This window comes from Corvus brachyrhynchos, unplaced genomic scaffold (assembly GCF_000691975.1).
Source record: "Corvus brachyrhynchos isolate BGI_N302 unplaced genomic scaffold, ASM69197v1 scaffold10, whole genome shotgun sequence".
NCBI classification, from domain to species: Eukaryota; Metazoa; Chordata; class Aves; order Passeriformes; family Corvidae; genus Corvus; species Corvus brachyrhynchos.
The window spans coordinates 8295596-8319065 of record NW_008236180.1 but is presented as its reverse complement, the minus strand read 5'-3'; the positions used below and the strand labels follow the sequence as shown (position 1 = coordinate 8319065).

Below are 23470 nucleotides of genomic sequence, written 5' to 3'. Positions count from 1 at the left end.
GGACGCCTCGGCGCTGGCCGATAACCTGGGCCTGCACGACATGGCCCACCAGATGGAGGAGGTGCAGGTAAGGAGCACCCGGACACCCCCTCGGCGAGGCCGGACGGGCCCCGTCCCCTTCTGCACATCCCATCCCCGTCCGTGCAGGGAAATCCTCATTTTCTGCGCTTCGCCCCTTAGGATGCGGGCGCGCGGGGAGGGGGTGGGTTTCCCAAAAGCCCCCGGCTTTTTCCCTCTCAGCTCTTCCGGGTGCGAAACTTTCTCCCCCTTTCTCTTTCCAGAATGTGGAAGATCAACACTTACTAATGCATGACCAGACTGTCATTAGAAAAGGTCAGTAAGGTGGCACCGCAGTTTTACTTTCCCTTGTCAATAGTTAAAAGTTTAATGACGCACCGGTGAAGTGACGCCCTATTATTTTTATAAAGACCGATCCTTTGGGATCGGGAGGGCGGAGGAGTTTTTATTCCACTCAGTCCCTGGATTTTTCTGACGCTGTCCGAGGGAAGGTGGCAGCGGGGACAAGCTCCCAGGGCTGCCCCGGGGCGTGAGACTCCTGCGGGGACACGAATCCCCTCGTGTGCGCTTGTGTTGTGGCTTTAATCGAAAGCAGGACCTTGAACGGATTTTAATCTTTTCTGAAATATGTGTGTGTAAAGTGACACGGGGCTTTTCTCTCGTTTGTTTGTTTGGGGTTTTTGTTGCTGCTAGCACTCGAAGACAGCTTTTTTTTCTTTTTCTTTTCCAACTTTTTTTTTTTCAACTTCTTTACAAGACCTGAGAAAGAACTGAGTTCGCTGACAGAAGACTGTTTGGCTTTATCTTAATCGAAATTGGTTTGTAGCTGAGGTTTTGAGGAAGGAGGAAGACGTATTGACTCAATTTACAGTAATTTAGCTTTTTTTCCTTGCTTTTGTTTTTAAACAAATTTGTGCTTAAAAAAAAAAAAAATCAGAACTTTCCTCTGAAGACTTCAAACAAATACCTAACTGAGGAAAAGCAGAAGTGTGTGTCAGAGCGCTGATTGCTGCCTTTAGCTCATGGGAGAATAATTTTGCTGTCAGATGCACCACTGACAAATCTTCCCCCTCCGGGAGCGGGCCGACCTCGGCTCTTTAACCCTTTCGCCAGCAGCACACTGGGTGAACTGGGCGGATTTGTGAGGGGATGGAAAAGCTGGATCTGTGGTTTGCTCCTTCCAAAGCCTTTGTTGTCCCTCCTCACCTAAAGGCTGGAGCTATTAACGAGGAGCAGCTCCTTACTTTCGGTTCTCCCTGGGCTGTGTCCCTCTCTGTTGTGCTGTCTGGCAGGAATTTGTTGGGATTAAATTCCAAAGGCGGTTTCTTAAATCTGCGTGTGTGAGGTGGAAGATGAAGCCCAGCGGGAGCTGGAAGGTTTCTCCCTGCCCTGACTTGGGAGGAGTTTCGGCAGTAGCTGCAGGATGCTAATTCGGAGTCTGTCTTAGTATTGGGTTTTTGTGAGCACGGCTTTGATAACTCACAGGCTGCTGCTCCAGAGGTGTGGAGTTTGTGTGCCTTGAGAAGCATTCTTGGTTGTGTTTGGCAGCTCCTTGGAATCCAGTGGCAAAATCCAGCTGGTCAGGTATAATTTTGGGGACCTTTCAGTCCCTGTGCTGCAGATGGATGCTGGGGACGGGGGCCAGTGGTGTGGGCATTTAATACCAAACAAAATCCTCTCTCCTGGGTTGTTTTTCTAGAAAGAAAACTCACTTGCTGCTTCCTATTTACTTTTCCCTTTTGTAAAATACCTGTTTCCCCTCCTCCGCCCGCAGGTCCCATCTCCCTAACGAAAAACAGCGCTCTGAGCCTGCCCTGCCAAAAGGATGGATTAATTGGGGTGGTGATCAACCCCAACGAAGTGTTCTGCTCCGTGCCAGGGAGGCTCTCCCTGCTGAGCTCCACGTCCAAGTACAAAGTGACAGTGGCAGAGGTGCAGAGGCGGCTCTCGCCCCCGGAGTGTCTCAATGCCTCTCTGCTAGGAGGAGTCCTGCGAAGGTAGGACGGCTGCACTCCCCTCCCAGCCACCCCTCCGTGCCTGGTGTTTGTATTTCCCCTGTTTTGCTGTGTGTGAGCAGCCACATCAGCACAACCACAGAGCCTTTTAGCGAGTTCCTGATTTTTGAGAAGCCCAACGACGCTGAATCCTAATAGGCTTTGGAAATAAAATGTCTTTGCACTTCTGCTGCCTCTGGAGAAGTGCTATTAACAGCTCTGACAGCAATTTTTATTCTCTGTTTAAAGCTGGGGTTTTGTCTCAAAACCAGTTCATGGAGCTGTCTCTGATTCCCAAGACAATCTGTTTCCCTGTGGAATGATTTTTTTATTAAATCTCATGATCCTGATTAATCATTACAAGGACACTTTTTATGACCTTTTTTGCATGCACTTAATTTGGCTTGTGATCATTCTACAGCTGTTGGTTTCAGTGGTGCAGTTTAAAATATTTTGATTTTGACCTGCTGTGTTTCATCCTGGCTGGTTTGAAGTAGAGCATTTAAAAAGTAGGTCACTTGAAAAGAGCCTGTTTTTTATCTTCTCCCCACCCCAGTAGAACCCTATTGAATGTCAGTAACTGGAATTTCTCATCTTAAAAAGAAGTGTTCCCTGAAGATAAATAAGGCCGTTTTTTTTCTCTTTAATTACAGAGCCAAATCTAAAAATGGTGGCAGATCATTAAGGGAAAAACTGGATAAAATTGGCTTGAATCTTCCTGCTGGCAGAAGGAAAGCTGCAAATGTGACACTATTGACATCTTTGGTGGAAGGTCAGTCTCGAGTGTGTCTTAAAAATAAACTTTCTCCCCTTGTGTACAGCTTTTATCCTCCAGGCAAAGCATGGAAAGGTTAGAAAGTCCTTGAAAGTAATATGGGGTTTTTTGTTAATTTTCAAGTGAGTGTGGTGGGGATGTTGCAGCACCTAAGGAAGGGCTATTCTGCCTTTGAGGGGCTCTCCTCTCTCGTGAGCCCTGCTCACACAAACCCAGCCCCTGCTCCTCTTCCTCACGGCTGCATCCCGGGATGCTGGCAGGGATGCAGAATTCCTCCGTGCCAGGATGTGCCAAAGGCACCTTCGTCCAGTCTGTTTCTTGAGGGTTGTTTTGGGTTTCACAAGGGCGAGGCAGGGAAGGCAAAATGGGTGAAACTCATCACATTAGTGGGTTTGGTTCCTTGTTGGGAAACTTTGGAAGTCTGGGACAGCTGACTCCAGTCCTGCCCTACCTCAGCGGTGTCCTCAGAAGCTTTGCTAATAAACAAGCTTATAAAGTGAGATTTATAGCTTTTGACTTCCTGGTAGGAAACTGGAGCCCCTTTAATCTGTGCCATGTTCTGTAGACCCTCTGTCAGTTATGCTGACCTGAAGGGTGTGTATATATGTACGTGTGTGGTTTACATTTGGTGCTCCTGTTTCAAGCAGCTCCTGGTAGTGGGACAATTTAATAGGAATAGAAGCAGCAACTGAAATGAGAAGAGTGAAAAATGATCTAACAATACCTTCCTGCTGTTTATAATGCAGCAACTTCCATTTAAAAGCTTTCCTTGGAAGTTTCAGAGAGCTGATGTGTGTGCACATGCACACAGGCACATTGCACTGATCATGCCAATCTTTTTTATTTTAAGCCTGATCAAATTGTTTTAATGAAAAGAAATGATAAGGTTATGCACCTTGCAGTTTGGTTTTCTGTCTGAAAATTCTTAAGCAAAAATATTTCAAGAGCATACTAAACTGAAAACTTTTATTATGTAAGTGGGATTTAGTTGGCAGATACTTTTAAATATCAGTGGACAATTTGATCTTGACTGAGTTGTATTTTTTGCTGTGCAGTTATTCTGGAGAGAGACAGGAATTTTTCTTTCTAGTATAAAAGCAAAGGGAATTCTTTTTTGTTGCAGTCACCATGCAAATCTTTTTTTTTCCTTAATGCAGACTTATAAAGAAACACTGATCCATCAATTAGAAAATGGTAATGAGTGATCGAATGGTGTCCCTTTCTAAAACAGGAGTACACTTCAAAGATCCACAGCATTTTCCCCTTCATGTCCCTGATTTCCTTATAACAATGATATTTCACCACTTAACAAGCACTCCCTCTCACCCACCCAGGTGAAGCTGTGCATCTTGCTCGTGACTTTGGCTACGTGTGTGAGACAGAGTTTCCTTCCAAAGCAGTGGCTGAGTATTTAACCAGACCACACATGGGCCGCAACGAAATGGCAAACAGGAAGAACATGCTTCTTGCTGCAAAGTAAGTTTTCAGCTTGGATTTTGTTTTTTCTCTCCTTTTTGAACATGTTTTTGTCTGCTGTGACTGCCTGTGACTGAGGGATAGTTTGGTAGATTTTTGTGTGTGATTTTAATTGGGAAGATGAAGCAATTCTTTTTATTTGGTTTTGGTTGGAATTCAGCTATGGCATCAGTTTTAGTTCAGTCTGAACCAATAATAAGGGTAACAGTCCTGTAGGTAACTAAAGCAGTTTGGGCCAGTTCTGTTCAACTGCAGTAAAAGCTTCAGGAAAAGTCCTTTACCAGGACAACTGTAAGGAGAAGGTGTCCCCAGGTGTGACAGGGTTGAGGATGTGGAGAGCAGGTGTGGCCTGGGAACGTGAACCAGTGTCAGGACTGGGAGCAAGGGGAGCTCAGCCTGTCTCCTCACAGCTGCCCTTGGCAACAGCAGCTCCCAGCTTTCCCTTGGGACTCCGGGAGTCAGGAGCTGGAGAGTCCCTTTTTCCCTATTATGGCTGAAGATTTTTATAGTTCACTGGAAGCCATCCTTTGGTAGGTGTGGAAAGTCCCTGTGCTTAAACAAATTCCTGTTACAAACCTCGGTGAAGGGGAAGGAAGGGGAAAGGAGAGAAGCTTTGTTCTGCTGTTCTGCAGCCACTTTGTACCTGTGAATAAACCCTGTCCTGAGCAGGTCCCTGGGAGGAAATACCTGTATTGAGCTTATCTAAAACTGGTGTTTGGAGTGCTCACTGTCCCCTTTCCCCTGCTGAGTTCCTCTCCCAGGCTCAGGTTTAACAGAGCTTCAGTTCATGATTGGCTCTCTGAGATGTTTTTTTGGTTTGGGGTCGATGTAATTCCCTGCTTTTGACAGCACCCTCGCTCTGCAGAGGAGCTGAGAAAAACCTGCTTAAGCTGCTGAGAAAATTGCCCTGACTTTGTACTCACATCAGGCACGCAAAACACACTCCTGGTGTTGAATTCATCCAGCCTTCCTTCAAAAGAGATCTTCTTTTACAAGAATAGATCTCTTGAAAATTTAGAAATCTAGTCTCCCTTTCCTATAGTTTGAACACGATGCTAATTTTTCCTGAGCACTCCTACTGCTCCTGAATATTTTCATTATTGGCATAGTTACTGGCACTAATAATAATCCTCTGGAAGACATTTGTGATTGAGAAATTCTGATAAAGTGATGATTCTGTTAAGATTGCTCAGCTCCTGTGAAATCCCTTCAAGGGGACAGATTTACAAGCAGCAAACAACATATGCTGGAGCATTATTAAGCACTCATGTTTTGCCAGGCATATGTGTTAGTGTTTGCAGGATCAGGGCCTCGGCCTCCCTATATATACATGGAATATACACAACTAAATTAAATCTCCTCTTCAGCTGCTCCAATCTTTCTAAACCACTCAGCTGCAGCTGTGAAAGTTCTCATAGAAACCAGCACTGAATTCCCACTCCCCACTTCAAATCTGGAGCAAATGATGCAGGGCAAGCCAGGCACCAGAGGTGGAGAGATTGTTTTGCAGAGTGTTTTTGTGATGGGGATGCAACAAAAGGTTCGTCAGGAAGTGGTGCTAGTAAACAGGCTTTAATTTTAGACACGGAATTTCTCGTAATTCCCACATAAATGCCAAATATTTGGTGCAATTTTCTTTGTTATTTTTGTGTATTTGCATGGTGTAAAGCGTGAGCCCTTTGTGTGTTGCAGGCAGATCTGTAAGGAATTCACAGACCTCCTCACTCAGGACAGAACTCCTCTTGGAAACACAAGACCCAGTCCCATCTTGGACCCTGGCATCCAGGCCTGTTTGACTCATTTTAGCCTGATCACACATGGCTTTGGGAGCGCTGCCATCTGTGCTGCCATGACATCCGTCCAGAACTACCTAAATGAAGCGTTAAAAATAGCAGACAAATCCTACATGAACGCTGGCGACCAGAGCCCCGCAGAGACCAACAAAACCATTGACAAAATGGACAAGCACAGGAAGTGAAAGGAAAACCAGACTTTACCCTTCCTCCTAAACACAGACTGAGATCTTCTTGCCAGGGGGAACATAGAGATTTGGGTGTTTGTTTTTGTTTTGGTTTTTTTTTTTCCCTCTTGGTTTTGTCTTTTTTTGTTGTTTTTTTTTTTTTTTTTTTTTTTTTTTTTTTTTTTTTTAAGGGGGGGGGGGAAAAGGTTTTTTTTCTAAAAGCTGCAGTATCCCTGTTCTGTGGAAGCAATTACCTGAAGATAAGTACTTGGGACAAGTGTATTGAATCCTTTGCTGTAAAAGTGGTGCTATAAAGGGGGGGTTGATGGAATTCTACAGAGAGATTTATTTAGATTTCTTTGCCACATCTCGGTATCTCGTGGGTGACCAGCTTCATGTGTAGTTTTTAAGAGACAGATTTTAGATGGAAGCCTGTTTTGCTCTCTGATACAATTTCAGGGGTCCATTCTCTCGAAATGCAGAAGTAACAATAAAGCAGTATTAAACAATGGTATAGAGATTTATGTACATTACATTTTTTTTATAAACACCTGAAAATAGTAAGATTATTCTGTGGGGGGGGTTTTCTGTTTGTGGTTTTTTTTTTTGTTTTGTTCTATTTTGTTTTGGTTTTGGTTTGTTTTTTTTTTCAGATTACCGTTGGAGAGTACTAAAATCCTGCTAGATTTAAGATGGCATTTGACATGCTTATTTTTTACAGAAATATTCAGGCTTTTAAAAACTGCAGCAATGTTGGCTGCTGTTTATATTATCTTGGTATTTTTTTAATGAGGACTAGTTCAAAATGAAAATACTTTTAGAAAATTCACTTTCTGTGTCTAAGGATATTGCAGCTTTATTCACATATTTATATTGTCTTGTTTTTAAATTTGGGGGGGAAACTTGAAAGAATAGGCACATAACTTTTTTTCTTTACTTTTTTTTTGCCTATTAAGGCCAAAAAATACTTCCAGGGAGGCTTTATGTGTATTAAGGGAAGCAGTGTGTTGAATGTAAATATTTATTTATGTGTAATTTAATCGGATTTGTAAATAATGGTGAACTTTTTAATACTTTTTTTTTATAAATGGGTTTCAAATTTTAATTTTTGGTAAGTATTTCAAAGGTAATGGGTAAGCTAAACATATCTTTAGGTTTATGCACAGGTATGTTATACAGGGTATTTAAGACTTTTTTTTTTTAATCTCAATTCTTGCCACTGAAGATTAGATTTAATCTGAGGTGTTTGTTCACAAAGCAATAATTTTGTGCATCATTCACCTGGTAACTGAGTAGACATGCAAAACGAGTGTGTGAGTTAGTGTGTATGTGAATAATGGAGGTTCTGAGCTATCTTCAGATATTTGTAAATGTTCCCACTATAATTCTGATGTATATGATAACCATATAATAAAAGTATTCTGGATAGAAGCATGGAATGTTTTGTTAACTGAGAACAACTCTGTTTTCTTTCTCTGCTCGGGGAATGTGGGGCGAGTAGCACTAGAGGACATTATGTATTGAGTCATAATTGCAGCACTTTGTTCGGATTAACAGAACAGAAAGATGAAGCTGTTTGCCAGTAAAACTAATGGTTTCAATTAAACACGTTATGTATCTCCAAGAATCTTTTATTTTTTTCCCCTCCTAAGATGTCATGATCTTGCCTTCTGCCTGCTTCAATAGGCAGCTTAAACACAAACTGCGAGGCAGCCTCTCAATAAAAATCAATCCTACCAGTTTTGTTCTCCTGCTCACTCTGCCTGTTAATCTGTCTCTCACGACAAATATTCACAAAAACCTGGGGTGTGAAATTTGAGAGGTCTCCCATCCGCTTTCAGCCCAGTTTTACTGATTTGAGGAAGTTTACGTTTTGCAGAAAGTCCTCAAAGCGCTTTGTGCCGTAGGGGTGAGGCAGGAGCTGGAATTTTCGATGTCTCAGATGCAAAATAGCCAAACAAACCTTCCTGAAGAGAAATTGGGCTTTTTTTCTCCAGTGCTTTCTGAAAAAGGAACGTAAATCTGGGCTTTAGTGTGTCCTTGGCCCTTCAAGATCTGATCAATCCTTGAGGAAGGTGACACTGGGCTGTCAAGTGAGAATTCAGTTCACATCATGGCAGTGTTTCTTCCAGAGCTGTGTAAAAGAGGCAAAGTGTACCATTTCTGAACACCTTGCTTATAAATCATTTTTATGTTCTCGTTTTCCCTTTAAAGGATAAAGGAAAACCACTGGAGGTGTGCAGGGAGAAGAAAGGAGAGGGAAGCACAAAGAAATGAATGCCTGTATCAGTGGTGAACTGGGAGAAAAAGCTGGTTTTGAGTTGCAATGCAGTCCCCTTCTCTCCTAAAGAGGTGTGAAATTCCAGCCTTTGCATTTGTTAGACTCATTGTAGCATTTCAGAAATGAGCATTTTGGACCATCTGTAGGCACAGGCACAGCCAGGACACATGATGACTAACAGAACTTCGAAAATACACAAACAAGTTGCCCTTCTGAAGTGTATTTTTATGGATTTTGTATATTTATACACAGAAATATGCCGGGTACGGTGGGAGCTTGTTTAGAGAATGCAATGCTACAGCTCTGTTCCTTTTTTCCTCTTTCTGCTGCTGGACTGCTTATCCAGCATATATAGGAAGATATTTTAGCTACCAGACAATGGAATCTTGCTTTTTTTTTTATTAATGCACAAAACCAGGCAGTGAAATAATTGCCCCTTGGGATAGGAAATAAGGATGTTTCCATTTATTCCTGCGTGCATTCAAGCAAAGCCAGTCAATTGTCTAATGTACTGACTCGGGTTCTATTCATATGTGTGGAACATTAGAAATGTGGAGTTTCCATTACCTTAGTGCTTTTCTTTACTGTATATTTGAGCTAGGACATTCTTTTTGAAGCTCAACCACCTTCTAAGCTGTGCCAGAACCATGAAACAACGACAACATCTTCTGTTCCATCCCCTGAAAAGGACAGTTAAACTTGTCTCACCCAAAATTATTACTCTTAAAGGAATGTGTTAATTCTTGGGGAATGTAGAAAGCAGAGTGATCTGAACATTCAAGAAGGCACTTGCTTCTTCCTGATTCTCAAAATTTCATGGTTTTTACTGCTTTTACGCAGATTATTCCTGAGCTGGCTAAAAGAAAAATTTCTAATACAAGTCTCTTCAGAAGGTCCATTTTTCATTTCCTTTGAAAATGGACTATTCGAATCACTCTGTCCAATCTTCTCCCTTGCCCTTCTCCCATCAAAAGAAGGGGTTTGGTCATAATGTGAAGGAAAAAGGCTTTAAAATATTTGGGTTTAAAAGTAAAAATTATTGAAGCACTGCCCTCCTGCAAAAATCTGATACATACCTGTAAAATAGTTGAATTCATGTAACTCAGTAAAAAATTGCCTCGTGGAAAAAGAAAATATTTCAACCATGTCTTGCCTGGCTGGCAGCAGCAGTTGGGCATCAGGATGTTGGGCTCTTCCCAGATGGGTCCATGGCAGGCAGGGAGCTGCTTCCTTTCCCCTGTGGCAACTGAGGGCATGGCCTTGGCAACCCCATCACCTGAGAGAGGTGTGATTGCCACACATCATTAATTGCAAACCTGAGGATTAGTCAAGAGTCCACCTCATGAAACTGTGTGACTTCATGGCACTGTTGCTTTCAGTTTAAAAAGAATTTTTTTCCTGGTGTTCACAGCTTCAGAAAGAAATAATGATGCAAAACTAGTAAAATATTAAGTAAAACTAGAACTTTTGTCTTAATTTAGTAACTGATTTCAGTTAACTTTATTTTTGACACTCAGTTCTGATTTGCCCTCCACTTATTTCACTGTTATTTATGGTTTCTCCCTGACTCTTGGCTGCAACCTGCTGCCTGTTCCTTCAGAATTTTACAATAAACCCAGAAATGCACATTGAAATGGGTCTGCCTTGCTGTGCTGATTTCTTGTGGCCCTTTCTTCTCAGTTTTTTCCCTGCATGCAGTGTTTATGTACATCCTTGTAGATATTTTGGCCTGTGCTGTGGAGCTTCTCTCCTGACAGGGCTTTGGCTGCTTTTGGCACTTGTTCTGCAACAACAGCTGGATTGTTTTATTTTATTAAGAAAAAAAGGGGGTGCTGTCGACACTTTGTCCCCAAACTTACTTCACTAAGAGAACACAAGGTTAGGGACAAAGCTGCTTCCCTGTCGCTAAAAGAAATCTCTGAATTTCATGTTTCTGTTCATTGATATTGCAGGTTTTGTGTGGGGAACCTGGAGCCAGTTTTGTCAAACCCTAGAGGGTCCATTTGGGATGCTGACCCAAGGAGCTGAGCCACAGGAAACGCACTTGGGAATTTGTTCCCAAAGCCTGGCCACAGCCAGACACCGTGTCTTTGTGAAATCTGGGCGTTATCCAAACCAGTTGTGGCTGTCAGGATATTTCTGTGGTGCCCGGCCATTCCCTTTGCCTCATGTCCCACGATCCATGGAACTTCATGGGCCACCATCTCTGCCAAAATTCCTCAGGGGCTATCCTGGAACCATCTTTTAACAGATTGTTAGATTCTGTTCTGTATCATTTGCTACCTTCTCCCTCTCCCATTTTCACTTTCACAGGGTTATATAAATAAATTTATTCCCAGTTTCAGATGCCACTTTGCATTCATTGGGTGTTCCTGTCTGTCTTACAGGGATCTTCCAGCTGGTTTCCATGTACCATTGTTGTGTAAGGGCTGGCCACAAATATTCCCTTTTTCCTCTCTTTTAGCTAAACAGCCCTTTTTAACTGGTTCTCGGGAAGGCCTTTCTCATAGGCTACTACTATGCCATGACACATTCCCTAAATATCCATATGGAGTATTTTTTACCCATAATTTGAAGTTAAAAGCATGTAATAATACAGACACTTGCTCTGTGCCACAAAACTCAAATACTTGTTCATGAGTGCAGCAGAAAGTCCAGAGATTGACAATGAACCAAATAACAGAGGGAATCTTTTAGGTGAGCTTTAGAGTTTATATTTCCAGGTCAATCAGCATATGGACTGAGGGGGAAGTGAAAGGTTAAACCAAGGGTTGGAAAGATAATGTTTTTCAGCTGATTGCTGCAATAAAACAATTATTTGTAATTAATTGAAATAGTTCAGTGACAAAACGTGGTCTAAAAGTCTGCCAGCTCCCTTGCTGAAGAGAGAGAAGGGAAAATATTTGATTTCAGCTCTCTGGTGGGATGGTTCCTGTCTGGAAGCAGAAACCACTTCTACCAGGTCTTCATCCTGTCCTTCCCTCTTTGCATCACATCAACTCCATAGAGAATTGAAAAAAACAACCCAAATCCATGAATAGCTGAAGGTGTGGGGTCTGCTGGAGGACTGAGAGCACAAATGTGGCAGCTGGATGTGCTGGAGCTGAGCTGGATGCTGGACTGTGAGCTGGAGCATCTGGGATGGAGGCACACGTATTTTTGGCTGTGCTGAAGAAACAGCAGTTAACCTCCAGCAGAGAGGTAGGGCAGCTACCTGGGACCAGCAATTTTCTCCAGCTCTTGCAGCAAACTTTGCCTGAGCTCATTTGTCAAGCTTTGAATCCTTAAATCCATAACTCTAATTAATTAAGAATCTCTAATTACCCCAAAATGGTGCTCTATACTTAAGGTTAAGGTGTGGTGAAATCCAGAGAAAACATGAGAGAAGCTGGAGGATGTTCAGAGCAGGAGATGCCAGGAAAATGCGTGTTTTCATAGGTGTGGGGGAAGCCAAATGGTTAAAGTGTCAGTGACCTCTAGGGCAGGTCCGAAACTGCCAGAAGCCACTGCCCAGTGCTATGGCATTGATCCATGTGTTCCTAAAAGAGCAGTGACCACCAAACTTGTCAGCAGAGACTCTGATATTGGAGAGCCAAAGCCGAGTAACCCTTGGCATTTAAACAAACAAACAAAAAGTGTTATTTTCTAAACCAGAAGCACATTGGATGAAGCTCTGGTTCTTTACAACCTTAACAAGAAACACCGGTGGGGACAGCACTGAAAACATCAGTGCAGGTGGGTTCTGGCCCTGCCCTCTTTAGAGGAAAAAACCTGTTCATACCTGAGGTCTTATTGCTTATTATGTTAAAAATGTATAGCTTTTAACTGGTCTGTAACCAGTCGATGTGAGTCAGACAAAGGTGCAATGTGGACAGAGGCATCACTTGGAGCTAAAGTTTGGCCTTTCCGCAGAGGATGCTGTTTTCCAGACTTCACACACGAGTTCCTAGAAGCCCAGGCTAAAGCGTTTAGGAATCCATCTGTGAGGTTACCTGAGTGGGTGAGTGGGATCAGCTGGATTTGGGGCTGATTAGCCTCAGCAGAGCAGCAGACATAAGCCTGAAACACTTTTCTGTAAGCAGGGTTGGGTTAGCGCTTCTTCCTGAGGATTTGTCAGCACCATCCTTCAGCAAAGGTAAGCTCTGATAACAGAGTGGAGACAGGGCGCATCTGCATGTGTATGCGGTCGTTGTGAGGACGTTAAAGGAGGAAAACTATGCATGTTTCTGTGTGAGTGGCAGGGTGTCCCCTTCAGAGCCTCAAGTACCGTTTCCCGGCTCCAATAACGGGGAGTCTTTGTGTTGTATGGCAAACAAACGCCTGTACTTAGTGGCTTTGTCTGGTGGAAGATAAAAGTTGATAAGATCCTGGTAAGGTTGTTGTGAGGTGCTCCTGTTGACTTTCCTGCAGAGGGTGGTTCCAGGGATTCACTCCAGAAAAGCTGCTAGGCTGGGGGGCAGGATTCAGAGTGAATTTTGTTGACGTTTGAAGTAAAAATTGTTTTTGCCTGGTTTTCTTAGGGACTTGTGTGATTGTGCTGTTAAAAAGCAACATGAGCGTAGCTAAAATTAATCCTTTTATTTCGCATTTGCTGGCAAGGTAGGGTAGTGACTTGCATCAGCGAGGTAAAGATGAGAATGACTCTTTGTGTGTGAACTAAAAAGGTGAGAGAAAGGTGTTAAAACCATTACGGGATTTCTTTTGTATTCATTTTCCTCAGATAAGTCACGATCAAAAAAAAAAAAAAAAGCGTGCTAAGCTGTTTGGCTCCCTTCAAACAGCCCCGTTTGTCGGTCAGGGTGCAGGAAATGTTCTCTTTTGCCACTTTCTTGAGAACCTCGAGGCTTCTCCCTTGGCAGCGCTGTGTGCTCCGAGCGGGGATGTGCGGGATGCGGGGATGCTCCGGAGGTCCGAGCCGGGTCCCGGCTGTCCCTTGGTGCCGGTTCTCCCCGGGCCCGCTGGGTGCTGGCTCAGGGCAGGGGGCACTGCCCGAGTCCCTGCCCGGCTCCGCCGGCTCCTGGCTCACTGCGAGGTCCCGCAGCCAGCGCAGCAGGTCCCGGCCTGTTGGGGCTGGGAGATGGAAGGAGATCACAGCCAGGGCCAGAGGTGATGTGGCCCCAGGCCATCATCTTATATAAACCCCACGCATTTGCATACTGTGTTGTACAAGATGAAAACTGAGGAAATATTTCCTTCCCCCCCCCCCCCCCCCTTTTTATTAAAAGGGAAGAAAAGAGGTGAAAGAGCTTTTAGAAAGGATATCCTTTAAAAAAAAAAAAAAAAAGATGTCAGAAATGTAGTTTCCAGAATGGCAGTGTCAGTAATTGGTCAGAGATTTCAAGGGTGACTGTCTGATTTGGAAATTTGTCATAGTGTACTTGGGGAAAAAAAACCAGCCCAGACGTAGGACCATAAACAGAAAGGGAATATTGGGCTGGTGATGGGGAACTCATCCCTTTTGAAGGAGCTGTTTCTTGCCCCTGTTGTAGGCCAAACACAGGAGAAATCCCTCCTTCCACAGCAGGGCTGTGGCAGGAAGAGACAGAGCTTGTGGAGTCACCAAGCCAAGGCATCCTTAATGACAGGGGGTGACTCAGATATTAATGCAGAGGTCAGTAAACGGCCTGGGATCTCCAGAAACGCACCTTAATCTTAGACTTGGCCAGTGCTGGCTTGGTGGGAGCAGTGGATTCCGTGCAAGGACCACCAGGTGGATCAGTGCTGATGATTCTTTGCTCAGTTGCATGTTCCTCCTGTGCTGGGCTCGCTGCTTCCCACAGAGGCTAATCCCGTGCAAGCTCTTTAGTGGAAAAATATGTGGAGGTGAGGCAAAAAATTCCAGGAAATTGCAAAGCTTGGATGTTGTCTCTGTTGTGATGCATTAGGAAGTGCTGGCTGGTATTTGTGGAAGCCTGATAAATATCCCAGGGTGTACCTGTGGCCATGGAGTTCACTAACTACAGCTGCTGCATTAAAAAAAATAAAAATTGCTATTTTAGGAAGGACAGAAGGCCAAAAATGTCCCTGCTGGCTGGATGTGAAAGTGGGCTTGGAAACTGAGTGCTCTGCTCCCCTGAAAGTGAAACCTGGGGGCAAGTGAAGCTGCAGTAGGTCAGGTGTCCAGCTCCCTCTCTGGGAATGGGGTGTCCAGGCTGGGCAGCAGAGATGGCTGGAAGTTGCTTTCAGCTGTTGCTTAAGGAACTGGTTATGATTTTAATAGCTGGTTGAACTGAACCAACCAAACTGCTTCCAGCACAGCCCTGTGCTTGTAGGTGATGAAGAGACTTGAATGAGAGGCAGCGTTGGGTTTCCTGAGAGGCTTTGTTTCAGCAGGGTTTGGTTTGCTAATCTCCAGCTCCACCATTCCCTGCAGGACTCCCAAAGTTGTGGTCTTCAGCTTTTCCCCAGGCCTTGGCAGTGGTGTCCATGGCTGTGTCCATGTCTTTATTCGTCTTGTATGTGCAGGGAAAGGCAGTGGCAGCTGCCTGCTCTGAATTGGGGGGATGAAATTCATTTTTGGTCACAGTGAGCTGCTTCTGAAGTATTTATGGTCAGACCAGGCACATGTTTAGGACTCCTAATCGTTACTGCAATAAGTCACAGTGAAATACCTGAACACTTTGCATGTCTAAAAAGGGAAATAGCTGCTTGTCACAGGACTGTGAGGGGTGTGAAATCTGCAATGTCAGCGTGGCCTTAAAATATGGTTATATGAGGAATTGGACTTGTCTAGTGAAAAATTTTGCATTTTTAAATTTTTTTATGTCTCTTCCTCCTCATGCCTCCCCTTTCATGACCCTTATGAATTTGCTGATTGGGGAGGGGGAAATCTCCTGCCTTGTACCAGAGTGTAAACTTAAATATAGGATAAAAGGAAATAAGCAGGTTGAAATAGAGGACTGTGTATCTATGCTAATAGGCCTCACTTAACTGCAGCAGTTTGTATCTCTGGAAGTTTTTCTGCTTCTTTCCTCCAATTCTTTCCTTGGGTTTACATCCTGGCCTTTTCAAGTGTGTCCCTGCACAGATCCACTGTGAAGTTATACTGCATTTATGAGGATGACACAAGGAAAGCTGACTCTTCCTGTGGTTCCTACGTGCCCTTCCCTGAACTCTAAATACAGCCTGGATCCCTGTGTGTTCAGGGATCTCATCACACCTGCCAGTTGGACAGGTGGCCCCTTCCATCTCTCTGTCCCTTTCTAAGCCACTCTCAATCATCTTTGAAAGGTTATTTTTCACAGTCAGGCTCTTCTTGGTAGTGACAGGATGGGAAGCAATGGGCAGAAACTGATGCACAGGGAATTCCACCTGAACATGGGGTAGAACTTTATTGTGAGGGTGAGCTGAGCCCTGCAACAGGTTGCCCTGAGAGTTGAGGAGTCTCATTCCTTGCGGATATTAAAAAGCCATCTGGACACAGTCCTGAGGGAGGTGCTCAAGGGGACCCTGCTTGAGCAGGGAGGCTGGGCTGGATGACCTCCAGTGATCCCTTCTGACCTGAACCACTCTGTGAGAGTCTGAGAAAGGTGGAAATGGTTATTACAGGATGCACTGCAGCTGGGATGTTGTGGAATAGCCTCTCCTGGGACTTTAATGAGCTTCATTACAATAACGAGTCAAGCAAACCTGTCCGTGTTGCTGCTGCTGGGTGTGAGAGCTGATTCCTGGAGCTGGTGACTTGATGTCTGGCTGCTGGAAGTCTCTTTAGTTGGTGCTTGTGCCTTGTACTTATTTCTGAGGTTTGAAACACCATCATGTGCAGGCAGCATCAGGACTGTGTCCCAAGTACTTTGTAGGCAATAAAAGTTGTTATTCCCAGCTTACCCAAATGAGCAGTTTGAAGGGAAGGAAGTTCTTGTGTCTGAGAAAGAAACATGAAAAGTTACAAAGCCTCAAGTGGGCAAATAATGAAAGAACTAAACTTTTCCTCTCTAATTTTTTTTTTTGTTTTTAATCGCTGTGAGAGCATTCCCTCTGGCATGTATTAGCTGACCTTTACAATACAAGGCAAAGGTGTCAAAGAACACCTTCTCAAAAATATGTACCTAAAAATCCCTGAGGCCCAGACTCTTTTTTTCCACCAGGGGTAAAACCCAGAGCCACCAGGCAGGCTGGAAATTGCATCCTTGGGGAGGGAAGAGGCTGAGGGTAAAATGCACAACTGCTCTTTGGGGCTGTGCTGGGCACAGCAGGGCAGCTGCAGGACTGGCCGAGGGGAGCCTTCCGTGGCCTTTTGCAGACAAGGAGCACTGTGAGCGTTTCTGGTGAGTCACTGCTGGGCTAAAGCACTGCCCAGCAATGCTGCTGGGTTGAACCATTTTGTAATGTAGAGGTTATTCTTCCTGTTACTTCTGCCGGCAGCACTAAGTTGTTGTGACAGTGATGTTGCTGGCTGCTGCTATTAATCCAGCCTTCCTGGAGATGCAAAAATCAGGCTGTATCTGGGGCAAGATGCGCAGTCAGATTCATCCCTGCTCTGTACTTAGTTGTTCTGAGTCCTGTCAAAATAGCACAGCCATTGTGTGCAAGGGTTACAAACTGGGGAGGGATGTGACTGGGAGCTCCTTTTCCATTGCATCCTGGTGCTGGACCACATCACCTTATTATCCAAAGGGTCTCTTGTCTGGGTGCACCTCCAATTTTTCCATGCAGTCATGCATTTCTGCTCCATGCTTCAACTTCCTGCCTCATCAATGCAGCCCTTATCCAGCCCTCAGCATCTCTGTGGATTTACCCAAGCACAGCTCATCCCTGGGGATGTGCGCTGGGGAAAAGACTGGCTGGGGTGCTTTGTGTTGAGGGCTGGAAGGAACCATCCAGAAGTGCCTTGTTCTTGCCCTCCCAGGGATGCCTGGACCAGGCCACTGTGCTCCCTGAGCCACTGCACTCCCAGGCCTCAGCTGGATTTCACTCCCTGCCTCTGCTGGGAGAAAGTGGCCAGATGTGCAGCAGGCAGGTGTCCTGCCTGCCCCCTTGGAAGCACCGGTGGAGTTTCCCATGTGCCATGACAGGGAGCTCATTAAGGCTGGCTCCTGGCACAGATTGCTCTGCACAAGGTTATTTCCACATATTCCCCACCAAAACAGCCTCTCTTTCTGCATGAACTCCTCTTCCAGCCCAGTCCTTGGAGCAGGGAGTGAGTTTTGGTGGGTTTTGACCATAATTTCCCTTCTAGTTTGAGGGAGGGATTCCCTCACTGGAGAAGTCCAGGCATCCTCTCCCGTATTTCCTGGCTGTGTAGGGTGTCTGTGCCCACAGCCAGGTCTGTCAGCAATGCTGAGGGCCTTACATGAAAAAGGTGTGAGAAAGGACAGAATGCTGCCCAGGAGTGCTGGGAAAAAGGGTGAGGAACGTCTCTGCCATCCCTGTGGATGTGCTCAAGGCACTGGAGGGATCTCCTGCAGCCACAGGACTTGGGCTGGAGCAGGGGAGAAGTGTGAGGGGGTGTGCAAGGTGGTGTTTTAATTTTGTCTTTGTTTCTCACCATCCAAACTTATTTATATTGACAATGCATTAAATTATTTTTCCCCAAATCAAGTCTGTTTTACTTATGGCAGCAGCTGGTCAGGGATCTCTGTGGTTTTTATCTTGAGCCATGAGTTTTTTAATCTTCTTTCCTCTCCTGTTGAGGAGAGACTGGGGGTGTGGGTGGCTCTAGTCCAAGGTCAACCCACCACGCTTGTGCAGCTCTGTGTTCATCCAGTGATTAAGCTGTATCCTTGATTTTATCACAAACTTTTCCTTCTCTCTTGTTAACCTGGTGTCCACAGGCCTCTAATTCAGCAGTGCCCTCCAGATAAATTCCTTAGTCAGCGTGTGGGGAGTACCACAGCAGAAATGGGCCAGGTTTCAGGCTCTGGATTCCCTGGGCTATGAGGGTTACAAAGGCTCTGTGTAATCTCCTTCAGTCTAACCAGATTTTCCTCAAAATTGTGAGCAACACCCTAAGAAATTTCAGCCATAGCTAAAATTCTATGCTTAAAAATATTAACCTTAGCTAGGGCTTGTGTGTGTGCTTATGCAGGAAACTGTGTGCAAGGAATGCACGAGGAAAGCTGCACTCCCAGCTCTGCATGCACAGGCCCAAACACTTGGATTCATTCTTAAGATGTGCATAAAACTCCTTCCCCTTCACTTGGTTTTACTGTAGCTGACAAAGCTGCCTGACTCGAGCATTTCAGAAATCTAATGCTTAAGATTTCACTGTGGATTTTTTGGCTTCAAAGTGATTTTGTTATGTCCCCAGAGCCTGGTTAAATCCTTAGTTATAATGATTGCACACTGAAGGGTGCTGTTACATAGAAATGCTGTCCCATAATGGCTTCGTTGCTGTGGAAAATCCGATGTTATTTGGTCATTCGCTACGAGTTCCCTAAGCCATCAAGACATTTGCCTCAAGGCTACAAACACAAAGCTACAGGCAAAACCCTCTGGACATAATGAGTGGGCATTTATGCAGAACTAAAAACTGGAACAGCTGAGCAGTAGCTCTATGAATAGCAAGCATGCCTCTAAGCACAAAAGACATCATTCTGCAATAAAGGGGTCTGTAATGGTTCTGACATCTTGTATGTCAAGATCATGCTACGTTGTTGTAACTTTTTTTTTTTTTCCTGTTTGTTTGTTTGAGCCGTGTTCCTTCAGTAAGGTGTGAGTAATTAAAGGGTGTGAAGGAAACCCTATAGCTCGGTAAGAAGAAAAATTGGGTAACTGACACTTTTGGCAAGATCCATCATTTTGATCATGTTTGCTAGGGAACAAGCTTATTGCTCCTGTGCTGTATTCCCAGTTCCACCCTTCAGGATTTCTTAGGGGTTCCTCTTGTATCAGCAGCTCTAATAGGCTCAAATCTAATGTTAGCTGAGAAGTGTCTTCTGATGGAAATGCAAAGATTGGACTAACCATAAACTACAGGGTCAGGGAGTCAGGCAATACAAAGAAGGGTAATAAAATTCAGAGTGATTTGGATCAACAGGGAGCTGGAGGAGCTTAATGCTGAGAAATGTACCCCAGCGAGGTCTCAGGCCTTTGCAAATCATCTATAGGCACTTCCAAATAAATGGCAAGAACAAGATGGGAAGGGATGTGCGGCTCTTACACCAGGAGCATAATGAAAACCCAGAGTAGAAATTGGAGTTGGAATATAGAAACAGCCTAGAGGAAAAACAGGAGGGGAAAGGGAATGTAGGAATACACAAGATGATAAATCATTGTCTAGGTGTTTGCATCCACATGTATCTGATCAGTTCTTGAGGCACTGTTGATTTCCAAGTTAGTGTGGAGTTTTAGTGGGGTTTTTTGTTTTATTTCCATATTTTCCTTGTGCCAAGGTGCTGTGGGACTGGTGAAGGCACTTGCCAACCCTTTATGACTGGAAAAACAAATTCAAATGTGTTTTGCAATCCTTGCAAAGTCGTTTGGGCCTCTCAAAACCATCTATCGTAGAGGTGAGCAAAGCCCCAGTACTGTGAAGTTCCTACAGGAAAATATGGTGCAGGGATTAGGTGCTGCCTCTGACCTGAGAAGTGATGGAAGTCTCCCCTGTAAAGCAGCACAGATACCTGAGCTGGCTGTGACTGTGGCACAATAACCCAGCCCTGCACTTGGGGAAGCAAATTTCCTTCCACCAGCACAGCAAGTGCAGAGATCAGGGCTAGAGAGCCCAGAAAGCTGGCAGAAAACTGGAACCTACAATACAGCTGTGCACTCGTTTCCTCATGTCCAAATGCCTTGCACAGCCACAGGCAAATTGTTTCTCCCCTCGGCATGTGGCTTTCTTATCACTGAAAACCAGGTATCATCTCTCTTTTGCATCTCACCCTGAAGAGAGGCAGAGCCTAAACTGCAAGACTGTCAGATATGGAAGGATGATACTTAAGTTGCTTAGGAAGGCAAAGGGATTAATTTCATTATCCCTCTGTCTTCTTCCTTGCAGCTGCTAGTGATGGCTTTTCCTGCCAGGAAAGAGACTCCTGAGGCCCTGTTGGGAGAATGACAGCTCTGGCCGGCTGGTAAATGATGGCTCTGTACTTTTGAAAAGATAATTGATAGAGCAGCATGGAAGAACAGGGATTGAACTGTTCCCGTCACAAAATGCAATTTAAACCCAAGGATTTCTACCTGGTCAGAGTGACATTGGCTGCAGCTGTATGAAGGCAAGGCTGTGCTGGAAACCTGTCCCTGCTGTGTGTTGTAGAGAATGCTCCTGCCAGAACAAACAGGGCAGTCTGGTCATGAAGTCAGATTTTGTTCTGCTCTGTTTGTACCAGTTATATTTCAGACAAAGATTTTAATCTCTGGAAAGCATCTTCTACTGTTGCATATTTTAGTATCATCTCTGTCTGTGACTGGCAGAGAAGAGGTGTTTTGGTAAAGAGGGATTTTGACTGAAACCTTCTTCAGTTTTTTGGATGTTCAGACTATTGTTTGACTGGAGGCATGTATTTTTGGCTGTTAAACAAAATATCCAGTTATAAAATGAAAATAGGGCATAAAAATACCTGTATTTTTGTATACCAGCAAGTGAATGCTAAAAGAGATGCATAGTGACAGCAAAACTACAAAGACTGAGAGCTGTGTGTGCCTGGAGGTGATTCTTCTTCCACCAAGGGTCTTCTGGCACAAAGAGAGACAGAGGCTGGCACTCATCTCCTGCTGTGGGTGTGTGTAGTCCATGACTAGAAACCCCTCAGCACCTGCAGGAAATGCACAAGCAGGAGTAAATCCCCCCAGGTCTGTGACTGAGGGGAGTCCATAGCCTGGTCTCTGATCCCACATCCCTACCAGGTTCTCTTGACTTTGAGACCTGACCCTGCTTTTTTACCCCTTTATTGTCCAAGTGCCCCTGGAAGCTGCAACCTGCATTGCTTGGAAGGATGTGAGAGTTACTCCTTTGTCATGTCATGAAACCCTTCCAAGTAGTCCAAGAATTCTGTTCACAACGCACCTCCCTTATCAACCCTTCCGTGTACAAACTGCATAATCACCATGTAGCCTGAACAGCACTGCAAGCTTGTTTGCTTTGTGATTTGTGGTCGGATCATTGCATTTCAGCATTTACCAATGAAAGGAAATTACTAACAAGACACTGGTATTTACATTAATTGTGGCTTTGGGGAGATAGTCCAAAGAAAATTATGCCAAAGCCAGTTATTATGTGTCTCCCTAACAATTAGAATGAAACCCAAAGTTTATAAAACAAAAGTTGATCTCAAACAGATTTTAGCTGCTACTTGATATTTTCCCTAGAAAGGGCTGAGGGGAAAAAAGAGGCTTTATATTTTTTCTTTTTCTTCCTCCTTTCTTTCATCCACCTTATAAAAACTGTATAATGCACATGACTGGAAAAGGTAGCCCGTCTACAATTGAAAGAGAAACTCCTACTTTGCAGCGAGTAGGACCTCAGCTTCCCAGGAGGTCTCGTGCAGTGGGTCAGTTGTCACACATGCCACACACATTAAATGTCAGAGTTTCCTTGGCTGAAGCAGTTGATTTTCATTGGTTTTGTTTCACCTCAAAGCAGTTTTGTGCAGCTCTGTAGGTTAAGCAGAGGTTTTGCTCCAAACCCTTCAAGGTACTCCCAGCTCCTTTCATGTATATCCCACGAGATCATGGTGTGAGTGTGCTGAGACTTCTCCATGCTCCCACTGCAATTTGAACTATTTCTGGACACTAATTCAATGCTTTTTATGATGTTAGATGTATGATGAAAAGCAATTTAAGGTTTCTTGGGATGACTCACTTGCCAGCATAGTAGATCCAAGAAACAAACACAGATGTGAGATTTAAATTCTCCTTTGGCATAAAACACTGCCTCATGCTATAAACCACAAACTATGCCCAGTGGAGACTGGGAACACTCTTCTTTTTTTAGCTTCAACTAGTCAGGTAACTTCTGGCTTCAGAGGTGAGCAGGAATTCGTGCACCTTGTTCTCTCACTAAATATCAGTGCTGTTCGTACATCCTCACTAATGGTGGGATTTGTCTCCTCTGACTCTGGTTGTCTGACCTGAGCTTCTTGTGGAGGCTCTGTAGTGAGGAAGTGCAGGCATTTCTGAAGGATGAATCATCTGCCTTGCTGTCAATGTCTATTTTAGGGACATGCCTGAAGTGAGGTGAAATTAAATCCTTCCCCAAAAATTCTTCTGTAAGAAGGGGGATTTTGGATTCTTTGGGGAGGTAGTCTGGGCTTCCTTTCCTCGGATGACCCTGTGAGTAGACTTTACCCTTACGTCACTCCACAAGTCCTGAGCAGATCCAGGCACAGGAATGTGTGTTCTGGCACGGGGCAGGCACACAGACATGTTCCTGCTGCCTTTTTCCTGGCTTTGGGGTTATTCTGCTTCTCCCTCTTCTCTCAGAGGCAAAATGGACTACACTGATATGTGGCTGGCCACCAAGAGGCTGCAGACTACAAGTGTAACTGGGCTTAATTATTAAGGTATAATTTAGGTCTTTGTGTTTATAGGATAATTGTTTCTTTTTTAATATAACTTAAACTTCGCAATGCGAGAAACAGGCCTGAACCTGTGGATGGAGTGCTGGAAACTGTCTAAGAAGATTAAGGTCTCATAATTGATTTCACATAAACAGGTGTGACTGAATTCATCAGGAGAAGGTTAAGACTAAATGTATTCTGCTAATTATGTGAAAATTGCCAGAGTGTGCTGGGTTGAGCAATTGCCTTCCCTTTGCAAGTGGGATCATTCCTCAACTGTTCATCAAATGGGAAAAATGACATTTCCTAAGCAAATGAGCCAACCTGTCACATGCTGGACTTTATTTTGAAATTTCTTTGCTTGTAGACATGTTGGCAGTGGTGGATTTGGCAATGGGACATGGGAATGTCCCTCGTGTGCTGTACCTGACTGGCAGCGTGGGAGGACAGGTGTCAAAGCAGGGCTGTGTCATTCTCTAAACTTCAGGAATCTGCATAATTGGAAATTCCTGTTCTGGAGAACTG

At 44.4% G+C, this 23470-nt stretch overlaps 1 protein-coding gene and 1 long non-coding RNA gene across 2 annotated transcripts in view; both read left to right on the top strand.

Annotated features, from left to right (window-relative positions):
- TFAP2C (transcription factor AP-2 gamma) overlaps positions 1 to 6317 on the top strand; it is a 20591-nt gene extending 14274 nt beyond the window's left edge. Inside the window, exons 4-9 of the mRNA XM_017735899.1 lie at positions 1 to 67; positions 282 to 333; positions 1793 to 2015; positions 2666 to 2784; positions 4122 to 4263; positions 5956 to 6317. Coding sequence (XP_017591388.1) covers positions 1 to 67; positions 282 to 333; positions 1793 to 2015; positions 2666 to 2784; positions 4122 to 4263; positions 5956 to 6241 — 889 coding nt within the window. The 3' untranslated portion in view covers positions 6242 to 6317. The remainder of the gene's footprint in view (positions 68 to 281; positions 334 to 1792; positions 2016 to 2665; positions 2785 to 4121; positions 4264 to 5955) is intronic.
- A 121-nt stretch (positions 6318 to 6438) lies between these two features.
- On the top strand, positions 6439 to 10852 carry LOC108446863. Its single transcript, XR_001862189.1, has 2 exons — positions 6439 to 8575; positions 10457 to 10852. It is a non-coding gene; the product is annotated as an uncharacterized LOC108446863 (long non-coding RNA).
- Positions 10853 to 23470: the final 12618 nt, after the last annotated feature.